Source organism: Xenopus tropicalis, chromosome 3 (genome assembly GCF_000004195.4).
Source record: "Xenopus tropicalis strain Nigerian chromosome 3, UCB_Xtro_10.0, whole genome shotgun sequence".
Lineage (NCBI taxonomy): Eukaryota > Metazoa > Chordata > Amphibia > Anura > Pipidae > Xenopus > Xenopus tropicalis.
In genome coordinates this window covers 130614766-130640588 of record NC_030679.2, presented here as the reverse complement: position 1 = coordinate 130640588, position 25823 = coordinate 130614766, and the positions used below count along the sequence as shown (strand labels likewise).

General features: G+C 43.4%; 3 protein-coding genes across 9 annotated transcripts in view; 1 reads left to right on the top strand and 2 right to left on the bottom strand.

The window, feature by feature from the left end:
* LOC108646191 (RING finger protein 112) overlaps positions 1 to 5036 on the bottom strand; it is a 41052-nt gene extending 36016 nt beyond the window's left edge. The window contains exon 1 of the mRNA XM_018092514.2: positions 4962 to 5036. The gene's annotated coding sequence lies outside the window, so the exon portion shown is untranslated. The remainder of the gene's footprint in view (positions 1 to 4961) is intronic.
* A 123-nt stretch (positions 5037 to 5159) lies between these two features.
* On the top strand, positions 5160 to 17820 carry polb (polymerase (DNA directed), beta). Its single transcript, NM_001006893.2, is given in 14 exon segments — positions 5160 to 5264; positions 7445 to 7502; positions 8374 to 8440; positions 10549 to 10623; positions 11186 to 11244; positions 11438 to 11487; positions 11904 to 11955; positions 12575 to 12629; positions 13340 to 13412; positions 13909 to 13979; positions 14127 to 14213; positions 15435 to 15496; positions 15701 to 15840; positions 16241 to 17820. Coding segments are annotated over 14 exon segments (1005 nt in total). The 5' UTR covers positions 5160 to 5203; the 3' UTR covers positions 16336 to 17820.
* Positions 17821 to 18748: 928 nt separating this feature from the next.
* vdac3 (voltage-dependent anion channel 3) lies at positions 18749 to 25049 on the bottom strand. 7 transcript variants are annotated; one of them, XM_012958925.3, is made up of 10 exons: positions 24961 to 25049; positions 23694 to 23765; positions 22545 to 22594; positions 22439 to 22441; positions 21926 to 22078; positions 21790 to 21842; positions 21378 to 21605; positions 20359 to 20509; positions 19702 to 19759; positions 18749 to 19567 (listed from the first exon to the last, which is right to left on the bottom strand). In XM_012958925.3, the coding sequence occupies exons 1-10, from the start codon at positions 25001 to 25003 to the stop codon at positions 19476 to 19478; spliced, it is 903 nt and encodes a 300-aa protein (XP_012814379.1). In that variant the 5' UTR covers positions 25004 to 25049; the 3' UTR covers positions 18749 to 19475.
* Between the last annotated feature and the right edge of the window lie 774 nt (positions 25050 to 25823).

Sequence of the window (25823 nt, the reverse complement as noted above, 5' to 3'; positions counted from 1 at the left end):
GCGGCGGCGTGATTTCCCGACTCGCGAGTCTTTTTCGGCGATTTCGGGAAATCGCGCCGCCGCGTGTGCCATCCCGCCGGCGACTTACATGTTCGCCGGTGGGATGGCGGGTCATGACAACTTGGGGAGATTAGTCGCCCGCGAACAGGGAGTTTTGTCGCGGGCGACTAATCTCCCCGTGTGCCAGAGCCCTTAAAGGAAATCTTCTTGTTTTTTTTTTCATAATGAAAGAAAATGTAGTTCTAAGGAAATTTTCTATACATATTCATTAAAAATCCCAAGAGAGCCCTACATGCCAAAGGAGCAGGGATAACTTAAGTTCGGAACTTCCAATTATTTAACAGTACATTTAATAAGTTTCCACACCCCGATCAGTCGGGGCTGCAGCAGGAAGACTGGTAACCAGCAGTGGGCTGGGGGCATTTAAGCTCTTAACTTCATGTCTGGGTTATTATTTCCAGGTTAGTATTAACATTTAATATTGGATATTGCTACATAAATGTACAGAATACCATTTTTTTTACATTATTTGCCATTGAAAGACAAGAAAGCCTAATTTCACAGTGGCGTAACTAGAGTTTGTGGGGGCCCCACTGCAGAGGAACTTTAGGGACCCCTATTTATATTAGCGCAGCATGTGACATCAGTTTCACTGTACTTACCTTAACTTTACTGTTCTTAATTTTACTTACCTCAACTTTACTATATTTATTTTAACTTCGCTGTACTGTTCTGTACAAGTACATCAAATTCACTGTTTTTACCTCAACTTCACTGCACTTACCTTAACTTCACTGTATTTACCTCGACTTCACTGTACTTACTTTAACTTCACTATACTACCCATTTACCTCAACTTCACTGCACTTACCTTAACTTCACTGTATTTACCTCAGCTTTACTGTACTTACTTTAACTTGTACTGTACTACACTGTACAAGTATATCAACATCACTGTATTTATTTTAATTTCACTGTACTATACTGCACAAGTACTCAGTTTCACTTTAATAACTTCAACTTTACTATAATTACTTCAGCTTCACTGTACTTATTTTAACTTCACTGAACATTGTGCTATATTGTATATATATTGCACTGCTGTCTTTGCATTTCTGATTAGATGCTAAATCTCATTTTGTTATCCTGTATTTATACATGTGTTATGGCAATAAAGTTGAATCTAATCTAATCTAAAAACCCCAAAAGGTATAAAATTGTCACTGGGGAAAAAAATCTGAAATGGGCAATTGAAAAGATTTGGTGACAAATTGTGAAACTGTTCAAAATGATTTGTCATGTTTGTCATATTCTTTCTGCCCTTGTGATAGAATGTATCACACAATAATGTTTGTTTTGCATTTCCAGAGCTGGCTAATTATGAGAGGAACGTCAATAGAGCTATTCACAAATACAATGCTTACAGGTGAGGTGCCTGCTGCCCACTTTGTGCCTACTCTTTGCATATACAGTATATATATACATATATATGGATTTGTTTATAATTTGCTTTTTTATGTTGGTTTCATTTGCAAACTTTAGCTGCAAGTCAATATTTAACCTATTCTCCTATCAGAATCAGTAAGAGCAATGATTGACATACTGTAAACACTACCATGTCTCATGGGACTATGTCACATGCAGAAAAAATCTCCTCTCCCACAGGTCACAAAGATCAGGAGATTTCTTGTAAGTGGGAAAGGCAAGGACAGAAAGGGCACTTGGTCATCTGCGGGAAATCCACCTCTCCCACTTACAAGAAATCTCCTCTCCTGATCTTTGTGACCTGTGGGAGAGGAGATTTTTAGTCTACTATTAAGGTCAGGTGAGGTAAATCTCTCCTTGTATCTTTAGGGTGAAGATAAATGGGGCAAATAGTTGCATACCTCCCAACATTTGAAAAATGAAAAGAGGGACAAAAAGATTGGCAAATTTTTTTGACCACACCCACTTTTGTGGCCATGCCCCAATTACCACACCCCATTTAAAAAAAAAAATACTCCTTTTATATAGATGAAATGGCGGGATCAGACGCAAATGTGCTATACCCTCATACTGTACTACCTAAGGAAAACAATATAGCAACTCCTACATTAAAATACAAATATAGAGAGAAGGCAGTCAGTTATAAGTGAGTTCTATGTACCAGTTTTGCCCCCCATACACAGTAGCCCCTCATACACACTAGCCCCTCCGTACACAGTAGCCCCCCCGTACACAGTAGCCCCCCAGTACACAGTAGCCCCCCATACACAGTAGCCCCCCATACACAGTAGCCCCCCCATACACAGTAGCCCCCTATACACAGTAGCCCCCCTATACACAGTAGCCCCCCCATACACAGTAGCCCCCCCATACACAGTGTCCCCCATACATAGTAGCCCTCCCATAAACAGTGCCCCCTATACATAGTAGCCCCCCCATACACAGTACCCCACAGGCGCTCTGCCTTCTTCTACGACTTCTCTCCTTATGCGGCGGTGCCAGGCCCTTTTATAAGGTTGCGCCCCGTGCGTAATGACATCATGCGTACGCATGGTGCGCAACCTTATAAAAGGGCCTGCGCGCTGTACAAGGAGCCGCATAACGAGCAACGCCGCAGTAGAAGCCGGAACGTCCGGCTCCAGCCAGCGCATCCTGCTGTGCTGGCTAGTTCCATGAATGTCCCGCAATGCGGGACATTCATGGAACTATCCGGGACAGCGGGATGCACCATAAAAAGCGGGACTGTCCTGCGAAAAGCGGGACAGTTGGGGGGTATGTAGTTGTCGTGATTTTTAAAAACCCAGACGCCACAGTGGCTAATTCCATATGCGGACATACAAGTCACTGTATCAGAAATATGCTGTTCGGGAGAAATAGCCATTATTATCGCCGATAGTGATTAGTTGCTGCGACTGGGTTTTTAAATTGTAGTGACTAATCACCCTGTTTCTCTTTGACTTGTCGTGGCTACTAAAAAAGACAATTCTGATCATTTACTGATAATTGTCTTTACATGTGTACAGCGCTGCGTACCCTGGTGGTGCTTTATAAATAAAGTCATACATACATACATACATGTGTTTTAGCAGAGGCATTTCTCAGTACTGTCTATAGTAGGGTATTTTCTTGAGTTTAGTAGCCTTGAAAAGTAGCTGCTACTAGTAGCCCAGTCTGTCTTCACCCTAAAGTGTCCATTATCAAGACTGAGTGGGGATATGTATGTAACTTGCCTGTAACATTCCATGTCCTGGTGTAGCCATGCTTGCCAGGAGCTAATGTTCCCAGTGCACTCTTCTAGCATATACCTGGCTCAGAAGTGCACAGTAATACCTCTTGAATGGTGAGTTAAAGGAACAGTAACACCAAAATATGAAAGTGTTTTAAAGTAATTAAAATGTAATGTACTGTTGCCCTGCACTGGTAAAACTGGTGTATTTGCTACAGCTATAGTCTATATAAATAAGCTGCTGTGAAGCCATGGGGGCAGCCATTCAAGCTGGAAAAAAGGAGAAAAGGCAAAGGTTACATAGCAGATAACTAATAAACTCTGTAGAATACAATGGCATTTTATCTGTTATCTGCTAAGTAACCTGTGCCTTTTCTCATTCGAATGGCTGCCCCCATGGCTACACAGCAGCTTTGCTTATATAAACTATAATAGTCTTTCTGAGGCAAACACACCAGTTATACCAGTGCAGGGTAACAGTACATCATATTGTAACTACTTTAATACGCTTTCATATTTTGATGTTACTGTTCCTTTAAAGCAGTACTGTCATGGGAAAACATGTTTTTTTTTTCAAAACCCATCAGTTAATAGAACTTCTGCAGCAGAATGCTGCATTGTAATCTGTTGATCAACAACACAGATTTTTTTTTTATATTTAATTTTGAAATTTCACATGGGGCTAGCCATATTCTGCATTTCCCAGGGTGCCACAGCCATGTGACCTGTGCTCTGATAAGCTTCAGTCACACTTTACTGCTGAGCTGCAAGTTGGAGTGATATCCCCCCTCCCAGCAGCCGATCAGCAGAACATTGGGAAGGGAGCAAGATAGCAGCTCCCAGTAGGTATCAGAATAGCACTCAATAGTAAGAAATCCAAGTCCGACTTGGGACTCCTCCAGTTGCATGGGAGTAGGAGAAACAATAGGTTAGCTGAAAGCAGTTCTAATGAGTAGCGCTGGCTCCTTCTGAAAGCTCAGACTCAGGCACAATGCACTGAGATGGAGCCTACACACCAATATTACAGCTAAATACATTTGTTGGTTCAAGAATAACATTTTAAATGGTAGCGTGAACTATTTGCTATGTAAACTGTGTAGTTTAGAAATAAAAAGTACAACATAAAAATCATGACAGATCCCCGGTGGCTTCATCAGAGGAGTTGACCTGTGTCGGCAATGCCCACTAGGTTCTCCAGGGGGCACATTTACAAAAGCACGAACGCTCGAGCGTTCATGCGAATGCTCCGAGTGTATTTTCGCCGATTTTTTCGGGCGTCCGCATGACTTTTTCGTACACCGCACAACTTTTTCGTACACCGCACAACTTTTTCGGACTTTTGCACGAAAAAATCGGAAAGGTTTTACCGCTGTTTACAATTGTTCGGTACGAAAATTTCATGACTTTCAGATCGCCAATACGATATTATCGTGACTAATGCGATTTTTTCATAAGCATTTTCGTGATATTTGCGATCTTTTGAAATTTTCGTTTCCAATACGATTTTTTCCCATTCGTGATTCGGATTCGTGGATTAGTAAATGTGCCCCCAGGTGTCCAACCAACCCAGACTGACCCTGTAGCCAACAAGTTTGATCTTTTGCTCTAGCAAATCCTAGCTACCTCTAGTTTATCAATACAGACAAGGGGCGTGGCCAAACCCAATTTGCCCCATGCATTCGTGTTCATTTTGGTCCCCATATATTAACCAAAGTCAGTATTATTTTCTCCACGCAAATTTCAACATTACCAGTAACTGAAATGACAAAATAAAGGAAAGACATCGGCAAGGTGAATAACTGAGTAGCTGTTGCAAAGGGTTTTGTGACAAGACTGTAACAAATTCCCTGATTAAATATGGCGGCATCTACTTGCCAGGCCTTTGCGTCATCAATCCGTGCTGACGTGTCATGCGGTACGTCCGGGCCTGCAGCGAAGCCTCAGCCTGCGGTCTCGATTACCTACCCAAGCTGCTGAGAGAAAGAGGCCGACATGAGCAAAAGGAAAGCCCCGCAAGAGAGCCTCAATGAAGGCATCACCGACTTCCTCGTAGGTAGGAGCGGGTTTGGAACTTTGGGCCCCAGAGAGAGAGAGAGGGCTAGACATATACAGTTACATACAAGCTGCCAATCAACGGGTCCTTTATTCACTGCCACTATGGGATCACTGTGGAGGGGGGGAGTATAGAGAGGAGACCAGCTGCAAAATGTGGGCTAGTTGTACTAAATGCAGCTGCAAAATGTGGGCTAGTTGTACTAAATGCAGCTGCAAGATGTGGGCTAGTTGTACTAAATGCAGCTGCAAAATGTGGGCTAGTTGTACTAAATGCAGCTGCAAAATGTGGGCTAGTTGTACTAAATGCAGCTGCAAAATGTGGGCTAGTTGTACTAAATGCAGCTGCAAGATGTGGGCTAGTTGTACTAAATGCAGCTGCAAAATGTGGGCTAGTTGTACTAAATGCAGCTGCAAGATGTGGGCTAGTTGTACTTAATGCAGCTGCAAGATGTGGGCTAGTTGTACTAAATGCAGCTGCAAGATGTGGGTTAGTTGTACTAAATACAGCTGCAAGATGTGGGCTAGTTGTACTAAATGCAGCTGCAAGATGTGGGCTAGTTGTACTTAATGCAGCTGCAAAGCTGAGGGGATTGCCTTTCATTTAACATGACACCTGAAGCTGGTACCATAAAGGAAAACTAAATACATTTTGACATAATAGAGACCCTGCTCCTCAACCACATCTCCCAGGGTTGGTGATTGCTTGGTTTTGTTGTGTCACATCCAGCCAGAGCTTTCATGGTGATTGCCAGGGCCAGGTTGCGCCCTCAGTGCCCTCGCTGCAGTTCAGCAATCACTACCCCAGAGCCTTTGGCAGAATGTGACATGGCGGCTGCTATCCCTGCTGTGGAAACCTGCATTTGGGCACAGGAATGCTGTTGTATAAAAATGGGTTTAGTTGCCCTTTAAGAAATACATGTTGCGATAACTGTACACCCCCTTAATTCAGTCATCTGTGGAGGCTTACTCCATAACTGGGATGCGTACGTTTGTAAAACTAATGTTGCCTTTAATTGGCGCGATTATAAAATGCGGCTTAATGGGCAAAATGTAATTCTATACATTCTAAATCAATGTATAAACTTGCTTGGAAATACATTTTCACAAGACAACACTTATTTATTTTTAAGTACTTTTTATGCCTCACTTACCATACCCAAAACGTATATACATATATATATTTTATATATTATTTTATATATAAACAAAGATATACATACACATATTTTGCGTCTCTCTAGCATGAAATGTAAAATTCAATCTTGCAGGCTTGTTTAACTTGGCGGTGCAATTGCTAGGGTATGGACACCCTAGAAACCAAACTGCAGTTTACTTAAAATTAATAAACTACAAAGGAAATAAAAAATACCAAGTGGATTGTGTCTCTGATTGTCTAGCTACAAATGGGACTCTAATGACCGTTAAAGGAGACACAGAGGATTACCGGAAAAAACCTCTAATCTTGTAGGCAATTATGAATAATATATGATGCTGGTTTCACGTTGTTCTTAAAATTAATATTATCTGTAAAAATGGCCCCTGTATTGGAGCTCCCTATAGATCCTCCCTGGTTCCGTGTCCATGTTTTAAATGTGGGTTAGCATCTCCTAATGGTCCCTGCCAGAAGCACAGTAGGAGGTGGATAGCCAATCACAGCCCTGCAGTCACACAAGCAAAGACAGGCTTCAGTTCCCTATCAGGTCAGCCTAGCTGCTGATGTATATGTATATATGTACATGAAGGTGTATATATACCTGTTTATCAAATGTCAACATGTCAAGAATGTTTTCTGACTTTTTGTTGCAGTTGTAAATTCCTCAACAATTTCCCTATTTACGAAAGCCCATTGGTTCGCCAGCCTTGAACTGACAATAGGCATTTTCCCTATGAGGCAAAAAGACACTTAAGGTGTTTCCCACACTCTGTGAATTATAATACGCCTTTAGGAAACTCGTCCTCAACAAGAAATATTTTCTTCATGAGAAAATAGTAGCCAGCAGTGGTTAAAAACTCCAAAAAGTATAAAATTGTCGCTGGGGAAAAAATCTGCAAAGGGCAATTGCAATGATTTGGTGACAAATTGTGAAAATGCTCAAAATGTTTTGTCATGTTTGTCATAATCTCTTTGTGCTTGTGATAAAAAGTATCACACAATAATGTCTTGTTTTGCAATTCCAGAGCTGGCTAATTATGAGAGGAATGTCAATAGAGCTATTCACAAATACAATGCTTACAGGTGAGGTGCCTGCTGCCCGCTTTGTGTCTGCTCTTTGCATGTGTATATATATATATATATAATATAATATATATTTGGATGTGTTTATAATTTGCTTTTTTATATTGGTTTAATGTGCAAACTTTAGCTGCAAGTCAAGATATAACCCATCCTCCTATCAGAATCAGTAAGAGCAATGGACTTTGGTGTCAGCATGCTGAATTATCTCCGGAATATGTGGCTCTCACTCTGCATTGTTGGATAATGTCTCATTTGGCCCTCCATACAAATTGGCACATAGTATTGATGAGTATATGTGATGGGCCAAGGCCACTGCAAGACAGCTACTGCCCCTCTTGCTTCCAGCTCTATGTGTATGACAGTGTTCTGCTCTATTCCGTCATTATTATGTTTGTATTATTTCTCAGTATAACAGAATAAGCAAAACACAGTGTTCCCTTTATACAAACATATCTTGATGAGATTCCATTCACTGTGCTGCCTTATTATTGAGCAGAGTTAAGGTGGCCATACACAGGCTGATTCTAGCTGCCAATATCAGTCCCTTAGACAGATTCAGCAGCTTATCGACCCGTGTATGGTCATTAACGACGGGCAGGTTTGATATTTAGTCGGATCGGGGACCGATGCAGTCCCCAAATCGACAAGCGCCTATACCCGTCATTTTAGTTCGATTGTTTGGCCCCAGGGCCAAACGACCGAATTAGCCCGATATTGCTAAGAAGATCCGCTCGCTTGGCCACCTTTAAACAGGATCCCCTCTGAAACCAAATAATGTCAGTAGGCATATGCTAGGGACATACAGCTGACATACCATGTATCCTTGTTGCAGATTCTGATAATATTACTAATCATTGTCTTTGCCCTTCAGGAAAGCGGCATCTGTTATTGCCAAATATCCCTCTAAGATCAAGAGTGGGACAGAGGCCAAAAAGCTGGTGAGTAAGGGTGTTTTTACTTTCTGTGCATTTGATGCAGGATTAAAGGGGACATGCTCTATTTACAATAGATGGGCGCAAAGCTATAAACGTAGTTTTACATGCCAAGGATTGCATGAACAAGGTTATGCGGTCATTGCTCTGTTGAGATTATTAAACCTGTCCTATCTATATCTACCCAATTTTCAGCCAGATATCAGTCAGGAGGCCCGTCTGACTGTCCCATACATGGCCAGATAAGATGCCAACTTGGACTGAAGGAGCCAGATTGGCAGCTAAAATCTTCCCATGTATATCCACCTTAGGGCTGTGGCACATGGGGAGATTAGTCGCCACAATTTCCCGAAATTGCTGCGTATGCCGTCCCACTGGCAATTTACATTCTCGCTGGTGCGATGCCATTTCGGGGGATTAATCTCCCGGTGTGCCACAGCCCTTAAGGGCGCTTTGTCATTTGCGGGAAATCCACCTCTCCCACTTACAAGAAATCTCCTTTTCTGATCTTTGTGGCCTGTGGGAGAGAAGATTTCCTGCAGGTGTGCCATGGTAGTGTCTATGTCAATTACATGGATATTGTCACTCTCTATTGATAATGCACACTCTACAGGTTGGGGTTTAGTGGATTGTGACCTTAATAGCAGACTATATCTGTAAGTGAGATAACAGTCTTCTAAACCTCTCCTTGTATCTTTAGGGTGAAGATATATGGGGCAATTAGTCGTCGTGATTTTTAAAAACCCAGACGCCACAGTGGCTTATTCCATATGTGGACATACAAGTCAGTTACACTTTACTGCTGTGCTGCAAGTTGGAGTGTTATCACACCCCCCTCCCAGCAGCCGATCGGCAGAACAATAGGGAGCAAGATAGCAGCTCCCAGTAGGTATCAGAATAGCACTCAATAGTAAGAAATCCAAGTACGGCTTCGGACTCCTCCAGTTACATGGGAGTAGGAGAAACAATAGGTTAGCTGAAAGCAGTTCTAATGTGTAGCGCTGGCTCCTTCTGAAAGCTCAGACTCAGGCACAATGCACTGAGATTGCATTATTTGCCATGTAAACAGTGTAATTTAGAAATAAACAGCTCTCATTGTAAAAAAATCTCCTTAGTTTCATTATCAGGTAAATTACATGTGAAACTTCATTTTTTCTAATCTTGAGAGTTGCTCCAGTGTTCTCCATGACTTGAAGCTTAATGGAGTTAAATTATAACAAATGAATGAGGAACTTATCAGCATGCACACAGGCACTAAATATCTGGTTCTATTGGCAGGACAGTCAACCCTTTCCTGCCAATAAATTGCTGTAGAAGAATATAACCATAATCATGGGATTAATTCTCCTTGCAGTAAGGGAAAGCTGCTCCTGTGTGTCTCTTTATTACAGTTAATGCATTTTATTTAGCGATGCCGTTTGGCCTCCAGATCAAATAGATGTTCAGACTTTTTTAAGCTTCATGCCACCGCTTATTTGCCTGCAGTCATGCTCAGTATCTATACACCCTGAAAGTCAGGTGCCTGCTGGCTACAGTCGCTGTATTGTGCGCTGATGCTTCTGGTGAGATGAGTTCCCTTAAAATTTTATTAAAGGAAAACTATACCCTCAGAATGAATACTTAACCAACAGATAGTTTATATTATATTAAGTGACCTAAAGAGTCTTGCCAAACTGGAATATATCAGTAAATATTGCCCTTTTACATCCTTTCCCTTGATCTACCATTTAGTTATGGGCTGGGTGCTCCCTCAGAGATCGGCTGACAGGAAATAATGCAGCTCTAACTGTAACAGGAAGTAGTGTGGGAGCAAAAGGCAGAACTCTGTCCATTCATTGGCTGATGGGACCTAGCATGTATGTGTGCCTTGGCTTGTTTGTGTGCACTGTGAATCCTATGATCCCAGGAGGCCCTTAATTCTTAAAATGGCAATTTACTATTTAGGATTACCCAATGGCACATACTACTAAAGTATATTTTTATGAAAATGGTTTATTTAGATGAAGCAGGGTTTTACATATGAGCTGTTTATGCAATATCTTTTTATAGAGACCTACATTGTTTGGGGGGATAGTTCCATTGCACTCATGCATTTTCTTTCTCTTCTTTTCTAGGATGGGGTTGGAGCCAAAATTGCTGAGAAAATAGATGAGTTTCTAGCCACTGGAAAACTGCGCAAATTAGAAAAGGTAAAATATTTGTCCATTTATATGTTACTTTATTACTTATGTTCCAAATAAAAGTAATACAGTCTGTACAAATGTGCTGGAACAGAGCTGTAGTAATGATGTAAAAGTGAGGGAACACCATATTGTTGAAATCCGAATGGCAGCGATAGCTATAACTACAGGATGGTCTTACACAGATATTACCCTGATTCTGGGTAGCAGAATCCATGATATATCAGATCTAGGACCAGTCTACCACTGACTGTGTGCTTGTTATGAGTGATGAGTATTGCAGCTAAGTAGCCCTGCCCTGAGAATTAGCTACACAAATAAGGGAAATGTAACCGAATTGCATATTCATGGGAGCAGCCAGGTTTCATCACTCAGCTTAAATATTTTCCATAGACATTTAATTGTCATAAACATATATTGCCGTTCCTGTGGTTTTCCATGGAGATGTTCCAGGTTCCGCTGTTATCATTTTAATTGAATATCAATTGCAAGCACCTTCTCCATACATCTTTGTTTCTTCTTCAGGAAGCATACATACATATATATGTGTGTTGTATTTTTTCTTCTGTAGATCCGGCAAGATGACACCAGCTCCTCCATTAATTTTCTTACAAGGGTCACTGGAATAGGGTGAGTACCATTTTTTAGTACTGTTATTCTCAGCAACAGCACAGCGAGTAGGTATAACAGGAGTATAACTAGTTTGGCTCCCTAAAGGGTAGGGGGAAATGTACACAAGTCTGCTGAACGTGGAAAGGCTGTATATGATGACTTAGGCTTGGGGTGTATATTCTTCTAATTCTATGTTTGTATTGTGTAACAGACCGGCAGCTGCTAGGAAGTTGGTGGACGAAGGAATTAAGACATTAGATGGTACGTACCAAATGCTAATGAGTTTCATTTTACTTAAGTGTTAATGGTCATGGCTTTGTAGACTTTATCTTAAGGCCAGATGTATTAATATCCATAGAATACAAGGAGGCCAGTCTTGAAATGATGCCTTGACTGTGTTTCTGCTGAGACCAGTCCATCTGGCTTTAGCCATAAGGAGGGGGGCAGTGCAGGTCTCCTTTAAAGATTTTTGCTTAATGTGAGAGTCTCCTTTCTGGCCAGGGCCTAAAGGTTGTAACTAAATGCATGTGTTGTAATTCCACAGTCTATCACTATTGACAGTCACATATTTAAAGGGTTTATTTTCACATGGTCCAATGTTTCAATTGTACAGGAGAGAAGGTTGATGCCCATATCCATGTCACATCTATAAATAATCCTGTTCTCTTGTTCTCCAGATCTCAGAAATAATGAGCATAAATTGAATCACCATCAGAAGATTGGATTGAAGTGAGTATAATGGTGAAAAAATGATATAATCCGTGCATGCAGGCACATCAGAGACTGCATTAAGTTACGGGAAGAACTGGTGCTTTCATACAGTCTGGTACAGGCACAATATGGTGGGGAAGAGCGGGCAGACTAAAGCTGGCCATACATGCACCAATAATATTGTACGAAACCTTGTTTCGTACAATATTCTGTGCATGTATGACTGCTCGAAGAGGCAACCGATAACGCAGAAGGCTGCATATATTGATCGATTGGCCAGGTCAGAAGATTTTGATCGGGCACCATTGAAGGCGCCCAAGCAAAATCTACGTTCAGGGCTGAATCGCCAGGGGGAGGTATAATTTCTGTTGTTTTTACCTCCATATCTGACGATTCAGCCCTGAACGTCAGTTGCACGAAAGATCAGAATCGCTACGTATATGGCCACCTTAATACAGAGAGAAGGAATAACAGTACAGAAGTGCTGGCACTACCAGTCATTCATAGAGTGTCAGTGACCCCACTCCACCACTGACAGGTCCTATGCACAACAGAGAGTGAGATGATAGTTCCCTGATACAGAGGGATTGTTCATGTGTATATAGATACTATTAAAGCATGTGTTTTGTATCTGCAGATACTTTGATGATTTTGAGAAACGGATCCCGCGTAAGGAGATGATACAAATGCAGGTACTGTGTACATATATCTTTACCGTACTGAGCACTTCCCATACAGCATTGCTAGTGCAGATAGGATCACCAAAGCATGTTTTATTTATTTTTCCTATACTTGCCAGTACATTTCTAACCATAATTTTTGACTGTATTGTATGAGCATAGGTTAATGAGGCCCCCCATGATGCTTTGGCCATCAAACTGTGATCACCCAAGTGTTAATTGGCAAAAATGAAGAGGCAGACTGATATCCCAGTTCATGGCGTGTGGGATATCTGTATTAGAACTGACCAATTAGATATATTTCTGACCTCTGATTGGCAGTGTCATGATTGTGATTTGGTCAGTTGACTTGTGGAATATTTTCATTGCAGGGGAAATATACTGTACTATAGGTTAAAACCATCCAAGTTGTTTGGCTGTAATACTCAGGGTCACCATCAAGGCGAGGTAGTCATAAATTCCATCAGACACCTTGACTGCCATGAAAGGGCTGGAGAGTTACAGGATAGGAGCAGTGGCATAATTAGAGTGTACTGTACACCCCAGAAGTGGGGCAGGGCCTGATGTAAATGCCAAATAATCTCTGTAAAGCTCTGTGTATAAAAAAGAGCATAGCAATAATAATTTGTTGGATGTTTTTGTTCGGTTTATCATGGATCTTATGGCATAAATATATATCTTTGTGTTTGTCTAAATAACCATGTTTGTTTATTTTCTTGCAGGAAAAAGTTATAGATAGAATAAAAATCCTGGACCCTCAGTACATCGCCACAGTGTGTGGAAGCTTCAGACGAGGTGTATATATTAAAATGCTGGTTCTTGTTGTGCCTATTTACACTTCTACACAACCCTTTTTCTAATCTGTCCTTCTGTTTCCAAGACCTAACTATGTTAGTCCTTCCCCTTTTAAAGGGGATCTTAAAAAAAAAAAAAAAATTAAAAACTATAAATAATGAAGACCATTTGAAAAGTTGCTGTTCTGTTACATACTAAAAGTTGGTTTAGAAGTGAACTACCCCTTTAATATTTCTTTTCATATTATGTATGGTTTCTGGGCGTCCCTTCACCAGTTCCCTACCCACTAAGTAGTGGCTATACTGGCATGGTATAGGAAAGGAAGATGATTATGAAAGCGACTGGAAAGAAACCTTATTTATTTAAAAATTAATTATTCTTTATGGTTGCCGGGAATCATTGACCCCAGCAACCAGATAGCAATTACATTTTTTTTTTTACACAAGAACGTGACCTCCCTTTTTAACATCTCCTTTTCCCCCATGTTTGTTTCCAGGTGCAGAGTCCAGTGGGGATATGGACGTTCTCCTGACTCACCCAGACTTCACTTCGGAATCTGCCAAACAGGTCAGAAACCAATGATCGTCCCATTAGTTGTGACCTTTAAACCTAAATCCGTTGTGCTCCAGTGAAGCTGCCATATTTGCTTCGCAGCATAAACCATTGAAGAGCCAGGTGAGGATTTAATGATATTTTCTGTCTTTCTCTTCCCAGCCACACCTTTTGCGTCAGGTCGTGCAATGCCTGGAAGAATGCGAGTTTATCACAGACACGCTTGTAAAGGGAGACACAAAATTTATGGTATTGTCCTAAACTGTTCTTTTATATTTACACAGTTGTTTCATGGCCGCAGTGAAGGTTATGAAGTACAAGCCCCTATGAAGTCAGGCATTTTGTCAGCTCCAGCCTTGGCTCATATGAAAACACTGGATCAGCCAAGCAGCCATAGAAAATCTCTTGCACAGCAGATCATTGGCACCCACAGTTTGGGATGTGATGTATTAGAATTTTATTTTAGTGTTTTGGGTAAGGTAGATTTGGTTCAACATCTGGAAAATTAAACTACTGTGGTATTGTGTTATTATTGCTCATATATCACTGGCATCCAAAGAAATGTGCTTATACCGCTCTGTGATCCAGGTGGGACAATGAAACCCACCCATATTATTTATTTATTTTTTTTAAAAAAGGGTCCCATTTCACCCACCCCATCAAGTACTCCAGCATTGGCTGCCCTCTTGCTCACAATTTGTTTTTACAAAGAGTAGCAATGCTGGGTTGCCTGCTGCCACATGTGGCTCCTTAATAAGTTTAGGTTTCCAGGTGGTGTTTGCTTGGGAGGAACATGCACAGTAAAAGCCAATGTGGACCTGGTTTCCAGTTCACATTCTTCTGGTTGTGAGCCTGGACACTGCTTGTGAAGTGGCCAGACATGGTGTCCTTCAACCATCCTACTCTGCTTTCTTAGGCCGAGTATGGGGCTGTAGGTAGCAGCTCTTGATGCACTTTGCAGGGAGCCTTTGTTGGGGGGGGCAGCACTGTTAAAATCAGTATGGGGGGGGGGTTTCCTATGCCTTTACTAGGTGGGAAAAGTCACCCGTGTAACATTAGTTTTAGGTGGCAAGGCACAGTTTAGTGAAAGCCCACAGAGACATGCCACCCTGAGCCTATAATATGGCTGAAATGCTCAGTGGGGCTTCACTGGAATGATTTTCTTTCTGTATTGTAGGTTATGGGCTTCCACGTGATATTGTCACACAAGCTTTTGGTTACATGCATTGCAATTATAAGGCAACTAAGGGTGTCGTAAGCAAACAGCAGGTTAAGGAGAGATGACGTGGATAGGAAATTGGCATCAGCAGCAGAAGACAGGGGACATAATATCTACTCTCACCCATTGAGTTGGTAGAAGTGTTGGGCAGAATTAGACACAAAGGAGGGGTTGAAAGCTGTGAAGTAGAAGCTGTGACTGCTGATTTGATCCTCAGATCAGATATAACATGCTTCTCTCTTGCTTTCTAGGGTGTGTGCCAGCTGCCTTGTGAGGGGGACGAGGAGCATCCACACCGGAGGTTGGATATCAGGTGAGCATCATTTGCTGCCGTCTGCTCCTTTAGCCAATCAGGATAGAACGTTAGATTGCTGCCTCTGTAATATACATCTTCCATAGTATTGTCCAACGCAAAAGACATGGGGTAATTGAGTGCTGAGATACTTGGGGTACTGCCCTTAAACTTCGTCATTCGTTGGCAAATCATTAAACATAACCCTTTGTTCTGTCCATTCAGGCTGATACCAAAGGACCAGTATTACTGTGGGGTTCTCTATTTTACCGGCAGTGACATTTTCAACAAGAATATGCGTGCCCACGCCCTGGAGAAAGGCTTCACTCTGAATGAATACACCCTTCGCCCACTGGGAGTCACAGGTCGGTATCTGCCGATTCAGTGAGTTGGCAGTCTGTAGCTCCCCATCTGTTCTTGAGAGAATACTCGCGTCACTAATAGGTTACTGGGAGTGTTGGCTACAGTGACACTGTGGAAAGCAGTTCCTGCCTGTGTAAAACAGTAGCCCAAGGGATATACCCTATTCAAAAGTTATTCCTTGGCATGGAAGGGGATCACCTTTTTTCCTGGTCACCTGACCAACAGAGGGCATGTTTCATTAGAGTTTGTGTACAGAGGCCCTTCATCACAGTAGGTATGGCTTCTCCAACTCATAGAAAGTATAAATCAAGTATAATGGCCCTTTAAGCAGCAGCCAGGGACCCCCATATTCAGCACTATGATTGCGTCCATGACTTAGTTCTCTCTCCTCCTCTTCTTCAGGTATAGCCGGTGAGCCTCTTCCAATAGACAGCGAGAAGGATATATTTGACTATATCCAGTGGAAATACCGGGAGCCGAAGGATCGCAGCGAATGAGATTGACGTTGGGGGTTATTTTCTTTTTAACCCATAAGATACCTGTTTGCCAGCAAGTCTACAGGTGCTTTGAATAGGCCATTTGCTAAATACAGTGACGTACAAACTCTAATGGAGGAGCAAATCATGTGATACTAGGTGTGTGTGTGTGTTTGTGCTGTGGGTGTGAGTAGGTGCAGAGCTCTATACCAGGCTACGCAACCAGTGCCCCTCTAGCTCTGCAGGAACTACAACTTCTAGATTGGTTGGGGCCATTGGGGGTGGTAGTTTCTATAACAGATTGATTTTGTTTATTTTTATACCTGGTACTTAAAGGGTTAATCTTATAAGCTTTAGTTTTATCTGCACCATTTTTAATTTGGATTTTGGTAGATGCCATATTATGGGATGTGTAAAAGTAAAAGATAACCATTCTGCCATGATGTTGGCAGCCCCCCCACTCCTCCTGTCGCTGTCATTATAGAAGGTGCTATCATCTTTATTTTAGGTTAAATATTTTTAAGGAATTGCATGTCAACTCTTTTATTTTATTGTCCCCTAAAACTATTTTTTTTAGCATTTGTATTGCTGTTACATTTATTTAAATTGATATTTTGTGTTGTTATGAAAGCATATCATCAGAATATTACAGAGGCACGTGTTTTATGGTCTCTCTGTGTAGACACATACAGCCCACGGCCCTTTAGATGGAAGTTCTGGCTTAAGTAACCCAATTAGACAGATATAAAGAGAATAAGACATGTTTCCTTGCAACTGCTCATTATTATTTATTGCCCCACTGGGCCCACAGTATAGGCTAGATCTGGTCTGAAAAGCAAAGCCAACTCCCAAAAGCTGCCCATACACAGTCTGATAAAAGCTGCCAACTCGGCCCCTTGAGACCAAGTCAGGTGGCTTATTGGCCCAAGTATGGAGGCCCCCAGCAGGCCATGCCATTTACAGCCAGATAACAATTGCGCAGGTTTGCATATCTTTTAAGACAAAGACTTTGTCGGTGCATTAATGCTGTCTTTTCCTGATGGTTTACACTGGCTGTGCTTGGTAAGATCGTGTAATTCTGATTTGGCCCACCGGCTTGGTAAAGATCTTACCATGTGTGCCCTGCTTAGTCTATGTGGGAAGCCACTGAAACCAGTCATATACAGCTGATAAGCAGGCGTAGGTTGCAGGGCCTATAGGTGGGCTGCATGAGAAGCCCCTTTATAGCACAGTTACTTCTCTTGGGGTTCCCAGATGTTGGACTGCTAATTAACGGTTAAAGCGTGCTGGGAGCTGTAGTCCAACAACTTGAAATATGGAACCAAGGTAAAGCTGGGCCTTAAAGAATGAGGGGCTTTTGTGATTGAGCAGTTAACGTTTTACTCCCCCCCCAACAACCTTTGTTTACAAGTAATGAGATGTTGCAGTATTGGGGGGCTATGAAAAGAATGTAATCATGTGCATTAAGCTGGACTGCTTAATAAATATTAGATGTGATATTGCAAATGCTTTCTTATTTCATTACCCAGTACATTCATTAGAAGGCTGCTCCCTTAGCAATGGAGTGGGAACCTTTGCAGGCTTAGGAAGCAGTTCAACGGTGGGACGTGAGAGGCTGCACACCCAGCTCTGGGGCAATACATTACGGGCAGTGTGATCCTGGGGTTCAGTGCCTCAGTACCTGGCACACACAGACGGGACACTTAACTTTCTGTGCCCTGCAGAAGGATTGAGTAGCTGCCCCCCCCATACTTTGTTTCATGGTACAGTCCTTCAAGAAGCACAAGTGTTTCATAAACACAAGCACTCGGCTGCCTTTGTCTGTGTGTGTGACTGAGATATTTCTCTAGCAGTGTAGTTCTACATCTCCCAGCAGTCCCTGCCGTATTACTTTTGCAATGCACATTCATTCACTTCATATTTGTAGTCATTTCTCTGAGATTAGCTCTTTTAGACTGTTCCTACCAGGCTTTTTGCTGCAGTTCTTCACCCTTAATAGACTATCTTATTCATAGCAACTTTTCAATCTGCCTTTATTTATAGATTTTTCAAATTTGTCTACCTCTTTTCAGATGTTGGATGAGGGTCACTGATCCCAGCAGCCAAAAAACTATTGCTCTTTGAGGCTATAATTCTGCTGTTATTTAAAGTTGAACTACCCCTTTAACCAACTATAGGTTTATACCTCATTCAAAAGCAGTACTGAAAAGGTGGCTGTATACAGGCCAATGAAAGTTGCCTTTAGTTGCCAGTAGTCTTCTAGATATCAGTCAGGCAGGTTTTGATTTTCCCACTAGGAAACTGCTTTAATTTTTTAGCTTTGTAGTAAATCACTTAAAGCTAATTGCTGACTAGTTGCTGCGGCTGCCTGTACTGGTGCAACTGCCTCACATGCTCAAATACCACAGACAAGTAACACTGCAAAGCACAAGAGTTGACCTTTAAAGAACTGTATTTAATGAAAACACTTCTAACAATGGGGGAATGCATTAGGATTTTTTTTTCCTCATTTTGATACAGCAGCATCTCTGGGACAGCGACCAATATAACAAAAATGACACAGAATAGCTAAGGAATAACCAAGCCCCATGTTGGGGGGGTGAGCACATATTAGGCTATTTGTAAATTAGGCCTTCTGATCCAAAATGGGTCAGTGAAAGAGTGGGGCAGACAGTAAGTGCTAGCGGGGCTGTAACAATTACTAGGGTGGGGATGTGGGTAAGCACAAGCCTGGGTGGGGAGCAGGAAAGCGACAGAAGAAGCTAGAATAATAAGAGCCAGAGATAGAGACTTTAGGAGCTGCCAACTGCGTTGGGGGAGGCCTCAGGGACAAGGCTGCAAAGGGTAAATAAAACCATGGAAATGTTGATAGAAGGATTAGAGCATCAGTGTAGAGTTCTTAGAAAGTTCTGGGCATTTCTAAAGACCTCTGCATAGCTGAATGGTATCAGGTCTGGAAAGCAGAGCGGTGCTGTGTGAATGCAGAAGCCATGTTGCCCTGGGCAGCAACAACGATACTCTGGAACCCCGCAGAGCTGCTTTCTCTCATGTTGGCACTAGTTACGCTCCACAACCAAAGTCTCACGTCGTCTGTCTGTGCTCATCTCTGGAGGGAAGTGGGATAGAGGGCTGGTGAGATCTTCCTATGTGGCTGTTTCCTATTACGCCTCCAACTCGAAGCCCAGGCCCACCTTGTGGCCACCAGCGCTAAAGTTCTTTCCATTAATGAGGGCCGACAGGGTCAGCTTCACTCCTACAGTGGAGGAGAAAAATCCCATATTAATACAAAGTTGTATCCTAAAGGCCATTAGGCTCTAGGCTCAGACCTTTATGTTCGGATACATTAGAGGGGCATACAAGCAGCAGGGCATTGGCACAGAAACTCACCGGGTCTCAGAGTCTGCGTGTAACCCACACCTATCAGGCTGGCATTGTTCACTTTGGCCTAGGGCAGAAGGAAGAGGATTAGCAAGTAATGAGCAATGAGTACAGACAGAAAATAAAAGCCCCCCAAAAAAGGTGTATATCTATATATGTATATAGATAGATATTCATATCACATTTTGGCTGAAAAAAAAAAAAAAAAAAAGGCTCAGTGTAGTAATAGAAGTATAGTTCCCCACTATAGCTCGTGACTGTAGAAGATGCCACTATACTAGAATCATTAAAGCTTGCTGATTGGCTGGCATGAACCAAGGCAAAGTCTGCCAACATTACTACATACAATGCTAACAATACTAATATAACCCTGGTGGTAGCTAGTAGTAAAGGGATATTATGTGTGTAAAGAGTAACTGCATCACCTTAGTAAGTAATCTGTACATGAGAGGGTAGGGAGAGTGCTGACATAGGGCAAAATGCAATGGATGTGAGAGATGCACAAAAAACCTCCAAAATAAACCCCAACATATTTAAGAAAAGGAGTCAGATACCAAATTAGAAATGAAAAATAAAATGAATAAAAAAAAGTCAGGTGTCCTAGCGTTGAGGGAGAAAAATTCAGAGAGGAGAATTTCTGTAAATGGCAGTAGGAAGACAACTCACAGAGAGAGTGGTGCCCGAGTCCAGCTGGTACTTGGCCCCAATGCCAAAACGAGTGTTGTTGCTGCCGGCACTCCAAGCAAGGCTCACTGACGTCTCCACATCCTTACTAACCTTCTGGTACACTGAGCCCCCAAATTCTGTGCCGTCATTGCTACAGGAGATAGGAACATGGTCATTATCAGCGTATAGAGATACTCAGCATCATTATACAGAGCAGCCTGGTCATTATCAGCGTATAGAGATACTCGGCATAATTATACAGAGCAGCCTGGTCATTATCAGCGTATAGAGATACTCATCATCATTATACAGAGCAGCCCGGTCATTATCAGCGTATAGAGATACTCAGCATCATTATACAGAGCAGCCCGGTCATTATCAGCGTATAGAGATACTCAGCATCATTATACAGAGCAGCCTGGTCATTATCAGCGTATAGAGATACTCAGCATCATTATACAGAGCAACCTGGTCATTATCAGCGTATAGAGATACTCGTCGTCATTATACAGAGCAGCCCGGTCATTATCAGCGTATAGAGATACTTGCCATCATTATACAGAGCAGCCTGGTCATTATCAGTGTATAGAGATACTCAGCATCATTATACAGAGCAGCCCGGTCATTATCAGTGTATAGAGATACTCAGCATCATTATACAGAGCAGCCCGGTCATTATCAGCGTATAGAGATACTCAGTATCATTATACAGAGCAGCCTGGTCATTATCAGCGTATAGAGATACTCGGCATCATTATACAGAGCAGCCCGGTCATTATCAGCGTATAGAGATACTCAGCATCATTATACCGAGCAGCCCGGTCATTATCAGCGTATAGAGATACTCAGCATCATTATACAGAGCAGCCTGGTCATTATCGTTGTACACAGACAAAATTTGTTCAGTAGAGTGCATTAGTTATGAGCATACAGAGGTACTCATCAGTACTATACATAGCAGGCTGCCCAGGCTACAGGTTGGTACAATGCACAGTGTTACAGCTACCTTACACACTTACACATTTGTATGAAGCTGGAAGTCTCCTGCTGTATAGCCCAATGCAAAGTTGTTTTGTGCCAGTCTGGATTTAGCGGTGTCGAATGCCATCTGATAGCCAGCCAGCCAGCCCTGATAGCCAAGCACCCCCCAGCCATATATGGTGGGACCAGCCAAGTCCAGGTCTATATCAATGCCCACGTTGGCATGGTCTCTTTTGTAGGAGGTCTTTAGCTTAGCGCTCTTCTTACTGTGGGAGAGAAAGCAAGGATGTGAAAGGATGGCAAAGAAGAGTACAAAGGGCATTGAAATGATTTGGGAGAATAGTAAAAGACCATAAGGGGAGAGATGATGGGAATGGGACATAGCAGTAAAGATGGCTACTAGGGACCCCTGCCCCACCCCCTATATTTCAAGAGGAGTTTGTCACTTACCCCGTATTGGGCACAAATGTAGTGTCCACTGAGAGCTTCAAACCTGTTGCCAACTGCGCGGATAGAAGAACACAGAGAGGCAGTCAGAATAAGACAGCAGCCAACTGGAAACAGCCTCCAACTGTCGGGGTCTCACCTTATCTTCAATGGCCACTTCAGTCCCCAGGGTGTTGTCTGTGTTCCATTTCTGGGTGAAGGTGACTCCAGCCTCTTTCATCTTGTATTTTGTCTCTAGGTTGCCTGATGCTTTCCCTGTGTCAGTGTTGGATGAGCCGCTGCTTGTGAACTCCTGAAAGTAACCCCCCCATACCCAATTCAGTGTCATACAGTATAGGGTCAGAGATGTTTGTACCCAGAACATAATGGGACTGGTGTATGGGCTTTTTTGTAATCTATTTATGGCCCTCGCCTTAGTATATCACACAGGCCTGTGATTGGTTAAGAATGTATGCATGTTTATTAGGCTTAACGAGTAGGAGTGCCCCTGAAACTACATATTTTCCCCCCAATACTCCAGGTCACCCAAGTCACATGGATGCAGGCCCATTTGCTCTTGAGGACTTTTAATAAATAAGCCACACCATGGGCTTTTAGCATTAAACAATGAATGCCCTGCCAATAGAATTACAGTAAGATATTATTTCCTTACCATCTATAGGGTTTCCAGTGCCGCATGGAAAGGGAGGAAACAAGCACATTACACTGAATGCTCATACAGGAAGCACAACAATAACAACGCATTGTATCTTACTCACCACTCCACTGGAGGACTTGGTCTTGAGATCCAGCTTCACCAGGCCAAATCCTAGAGTCAGAGAATTACACTGCATTATGTTCTGCAGCAGAGAATAGGGGGATCCCCACAGGCAGCATAGGGCAGGCAGACTATGGCTCACACAGGCAGCATAGGGCAGGCAGACTATGGCACACACAGGCCGCATAGGGCAGGCAGAGTATGGCGCACACACAGGCCGCATAGGGCAGGCAGAGTATGGCGCACACACAGGCCGCATAGGGCAGGCAGAGTATGGCACACAGGCCGCATAGGGCAGGCAGAGTATGGCACACACAGGCAGCATAGGGCAGGCAGAGTATGGCACACACAGGCAGCATAGGGCAGGCAGGGTATGGCACACACAGGCAGCCTAGGGCAAGCAGAGTATGGCACACACAGGCAGCATAGAGCAGGTAAAGTATGGCACTCACAGGCAGCTAAGGGCAGGCAGAATATGGCACACACAGGCAGCATAGGGCAGGCAGAGTATGGCACACACAGGCAGCATAGGGCAGGCAGAGTATGGCACACACAGGCAGCATAGGGCAGGCAGAGTATGGCACACACAGGCAGCATAGTGCAGGCAGAGTAAGGCACACACAGGCAGCATAGGGCAGGCAGAGTATGGCACACACAGGCAGCATAGGGCAGGCAGAGTATGGCACACACAGGCAGCATAGGGCAGGCAGAGTATGGCACACACAGGCAGGGTAGGGCAGGCAGAGTATGGCACACACAGGCAGAGTATGGCACACACAGGCAGCATAGGACAGGCAGAGTATGGCACACACAGGCCAGGCAGCATAGATCTGAGGTGTGACAGGACATTACAGGTGTGAAAAATACATAGACTTACAGTCTGAATCTGAGATGGGGCAGTTAATCTCGGTACTGACACCATTTAAAGCATACACAAAAATAAGCAGTCACAGCAGCTAGACACATGGGAGGCCAAGGGCCACATGTTGGACAGATGGGGGGGGGGGGGCAAACAGAGGGGCACCAGTTGGACATCACTACTATAGGGCTTCCTGGTTCTCTTCCAAAGCTAGAGGTGATACATTTAATTTACACTGCATAGCTCAAAAACCTGTAAGTTGATATAAAATATAAATTAGTCCCAACTCACCATATCCTTTATTAAAAACATCTCGGGCGGCTTTGCCCAGGTCTGCGTATGTAGGTGGCACGGCCATGTTTACTATGAAGGAAATAATATTTACAGATAAAATATCCATGCACCAATAATAATATCATTTATAAAGTTCTTCCTAGTAAACCTTATTGACTCCTTATGCCCCTCCTACAGGTCACTCCTCTGATTGCCACTAATATAAACATATTTTTACTGGACTTCAAATAAGGCTCATAGATTTTTTTCGTACTTATTTCCCAGTTGTAATATAAACCCCCCATGTGCACCCAAACCCCTTCTGTTCCCAGTGCAAATGACTGTGCTGTAGCCTTACAGGAGTGAATGTTCTTCCCTACACACTGTACAAGGTGCTTGATGGTGCAGCAGCTACAGAACTACTGTCACTGTGTGATTGATCTGTGGAATAACCTTTCACCAACGCCATTCCTTACATTGCTCTCTGTGGCCCTTTCACTGGCTAAACTGGTTCCTGTCAGTACAAGTCGCTCTGCACAGACTGAGCCTCACGTATCTGCAGCCTGGGCTCTTGCTGAAATACAGATAGCAGCAGCTGCACAATCCCACTGGCCGCCATATATTCTGCAATCAAACTGCCTTCTACTCTATAAATTAGATGCCTGTAGGCTCTCTTGGGGTCGCTGAACTACAATCCCTCCAGAATTCCACTGAAGGCTGCCTAGGCATGCTGGGAGTTGGGAGGTTTGTCCAGTTGCCCATCATTGCTTGCATGCCCTCCAGCTGTTGGGAGGTTTGTCCAGTTGCCCATCATTGCTTGCATGCCCTCCAGCTGTTGGGAGGTTTGTCCAGTTGCCCATCATTGCTTGCATGCCCTCCAGCTGTTGGGGGCCCCCAGGCTGAACATCCCCTGTCAGTAAGTCATGTTGCTTCCCCTTGGATGTGGCCCCATAAGGCTCCCACCCACTTACAGGACACTGCTGCTCTCCCAGGAAGGAGCTGCTCTCAGGTCTCTATACACTAGGCTGGCCCAACAGGGCTGCTCACGGTGCATCACTACCTGCCTGTCTCAGTTATACACAACATGTCCCCCTTAGTTTCACAACTGTGTAACCCCCCCCCCCCCCTGGAGCCTGCACCTCTCCCCTACACACACCCCGCACACACCCACCTACACGCACCCAGCTCTGTTGCCCCCCTACCCAGCACGCTTTCTGCAGCGCTCTAACCCCACCTTTACACATTTACCCGACACACAAGTCCCCTTTGTCTGCCCACTTGTCACCTGTCCCCGGCTGAAGGTCTCTGCGTCTCACCTCTCTGCGCATGCGCTAATCCCAAACCGTGTCACGCCTTCCCTGCCATAGGATGGAAAACACTACGCTTCTCCCATTGGCTCCCAACCGCAAGCCCCGCCCATACCAGCTTTACTAGACTGGCTCTCTCTTCCTATTGGTTCCCCTGCTGCTGTAGAATGTGGGAAGCGCTAGTAATCCGTTTGTATCAGCGAGAAGGAAAGAAGGAGCGGTTTCCGGCGCCCAGACCGGCTCAAATTTCCACAGGCATCGATTTCCGGTTGGAAATGTTATGCTGTGAGCGGTGAAGCCCGCTAGGGGAGGGTACTGCGCATGCCCAGCATAGGGATCTCATTTACTGCTGGGCGAGGTTCTTAATGAAAAATGCCGCCAGTGACGGTTCAGTTTGGCATAGAAGTGACCTTCATAGGGGAACAGATGTTACGTACCTTAAGTTAGAGACATGTAGCGCCCAGCAAAGGAGGGACTACTTGTTTTCCACAAAATGCCCCTGTGGCGCTTAGGGTTGTAATGCGGCCCATAACAATATCATGAGGTAGTGTTTGTATTAGAGAAAGCTAGAAGCTAGCTGCATAGGAAAGATGGTAATTCATTTAGAAATACTGGCAACACTGCTGGAGCCAAGGCGTGTGCTCTCTCGGCCCTATCACACTGAAATCTAACATGGCATTGTACCAGAACAAGATATCATAGCAGAACAGCTCCCCAAGGCTTCTAAAGAATGACTTCATAGCAGAATGTATCCCTATGGGTTCTGAAGCATGACATCATAAAAGAACAAGTCATCTGTAGCATGACATCATAGCAGAACAGCTCCCCAAGGCTTCTAAAG

What these genes read in the sequence shown, in the direction of transcription:
- vdac3 (XM_012958925.3), bottom strand. Translation starts at nt 25,003, where the DNA reads ATGCGCAGAGAGGTGAGACGCAGAGACCTTCAGCCGGGGACAG. An exon ending in ACTCGGGCACCACTCTCTCT is followed by an intron (nt 19,760 to 20,358) that starts GTGAGTTGTCTT and finishes CTTCTGCCCTAG; the next exon opens with GCCAAAGTGAACAATGCCAG. An exon ending in CACGCAGACTCTGAGACCCG is followed by an intron (nt 19,568 to 19,701) that starts GTGAGTTTCTGT and finishes CCTCCACTGTAG; the next exon opens with GAGTGAAGCTGACCCTGTCG.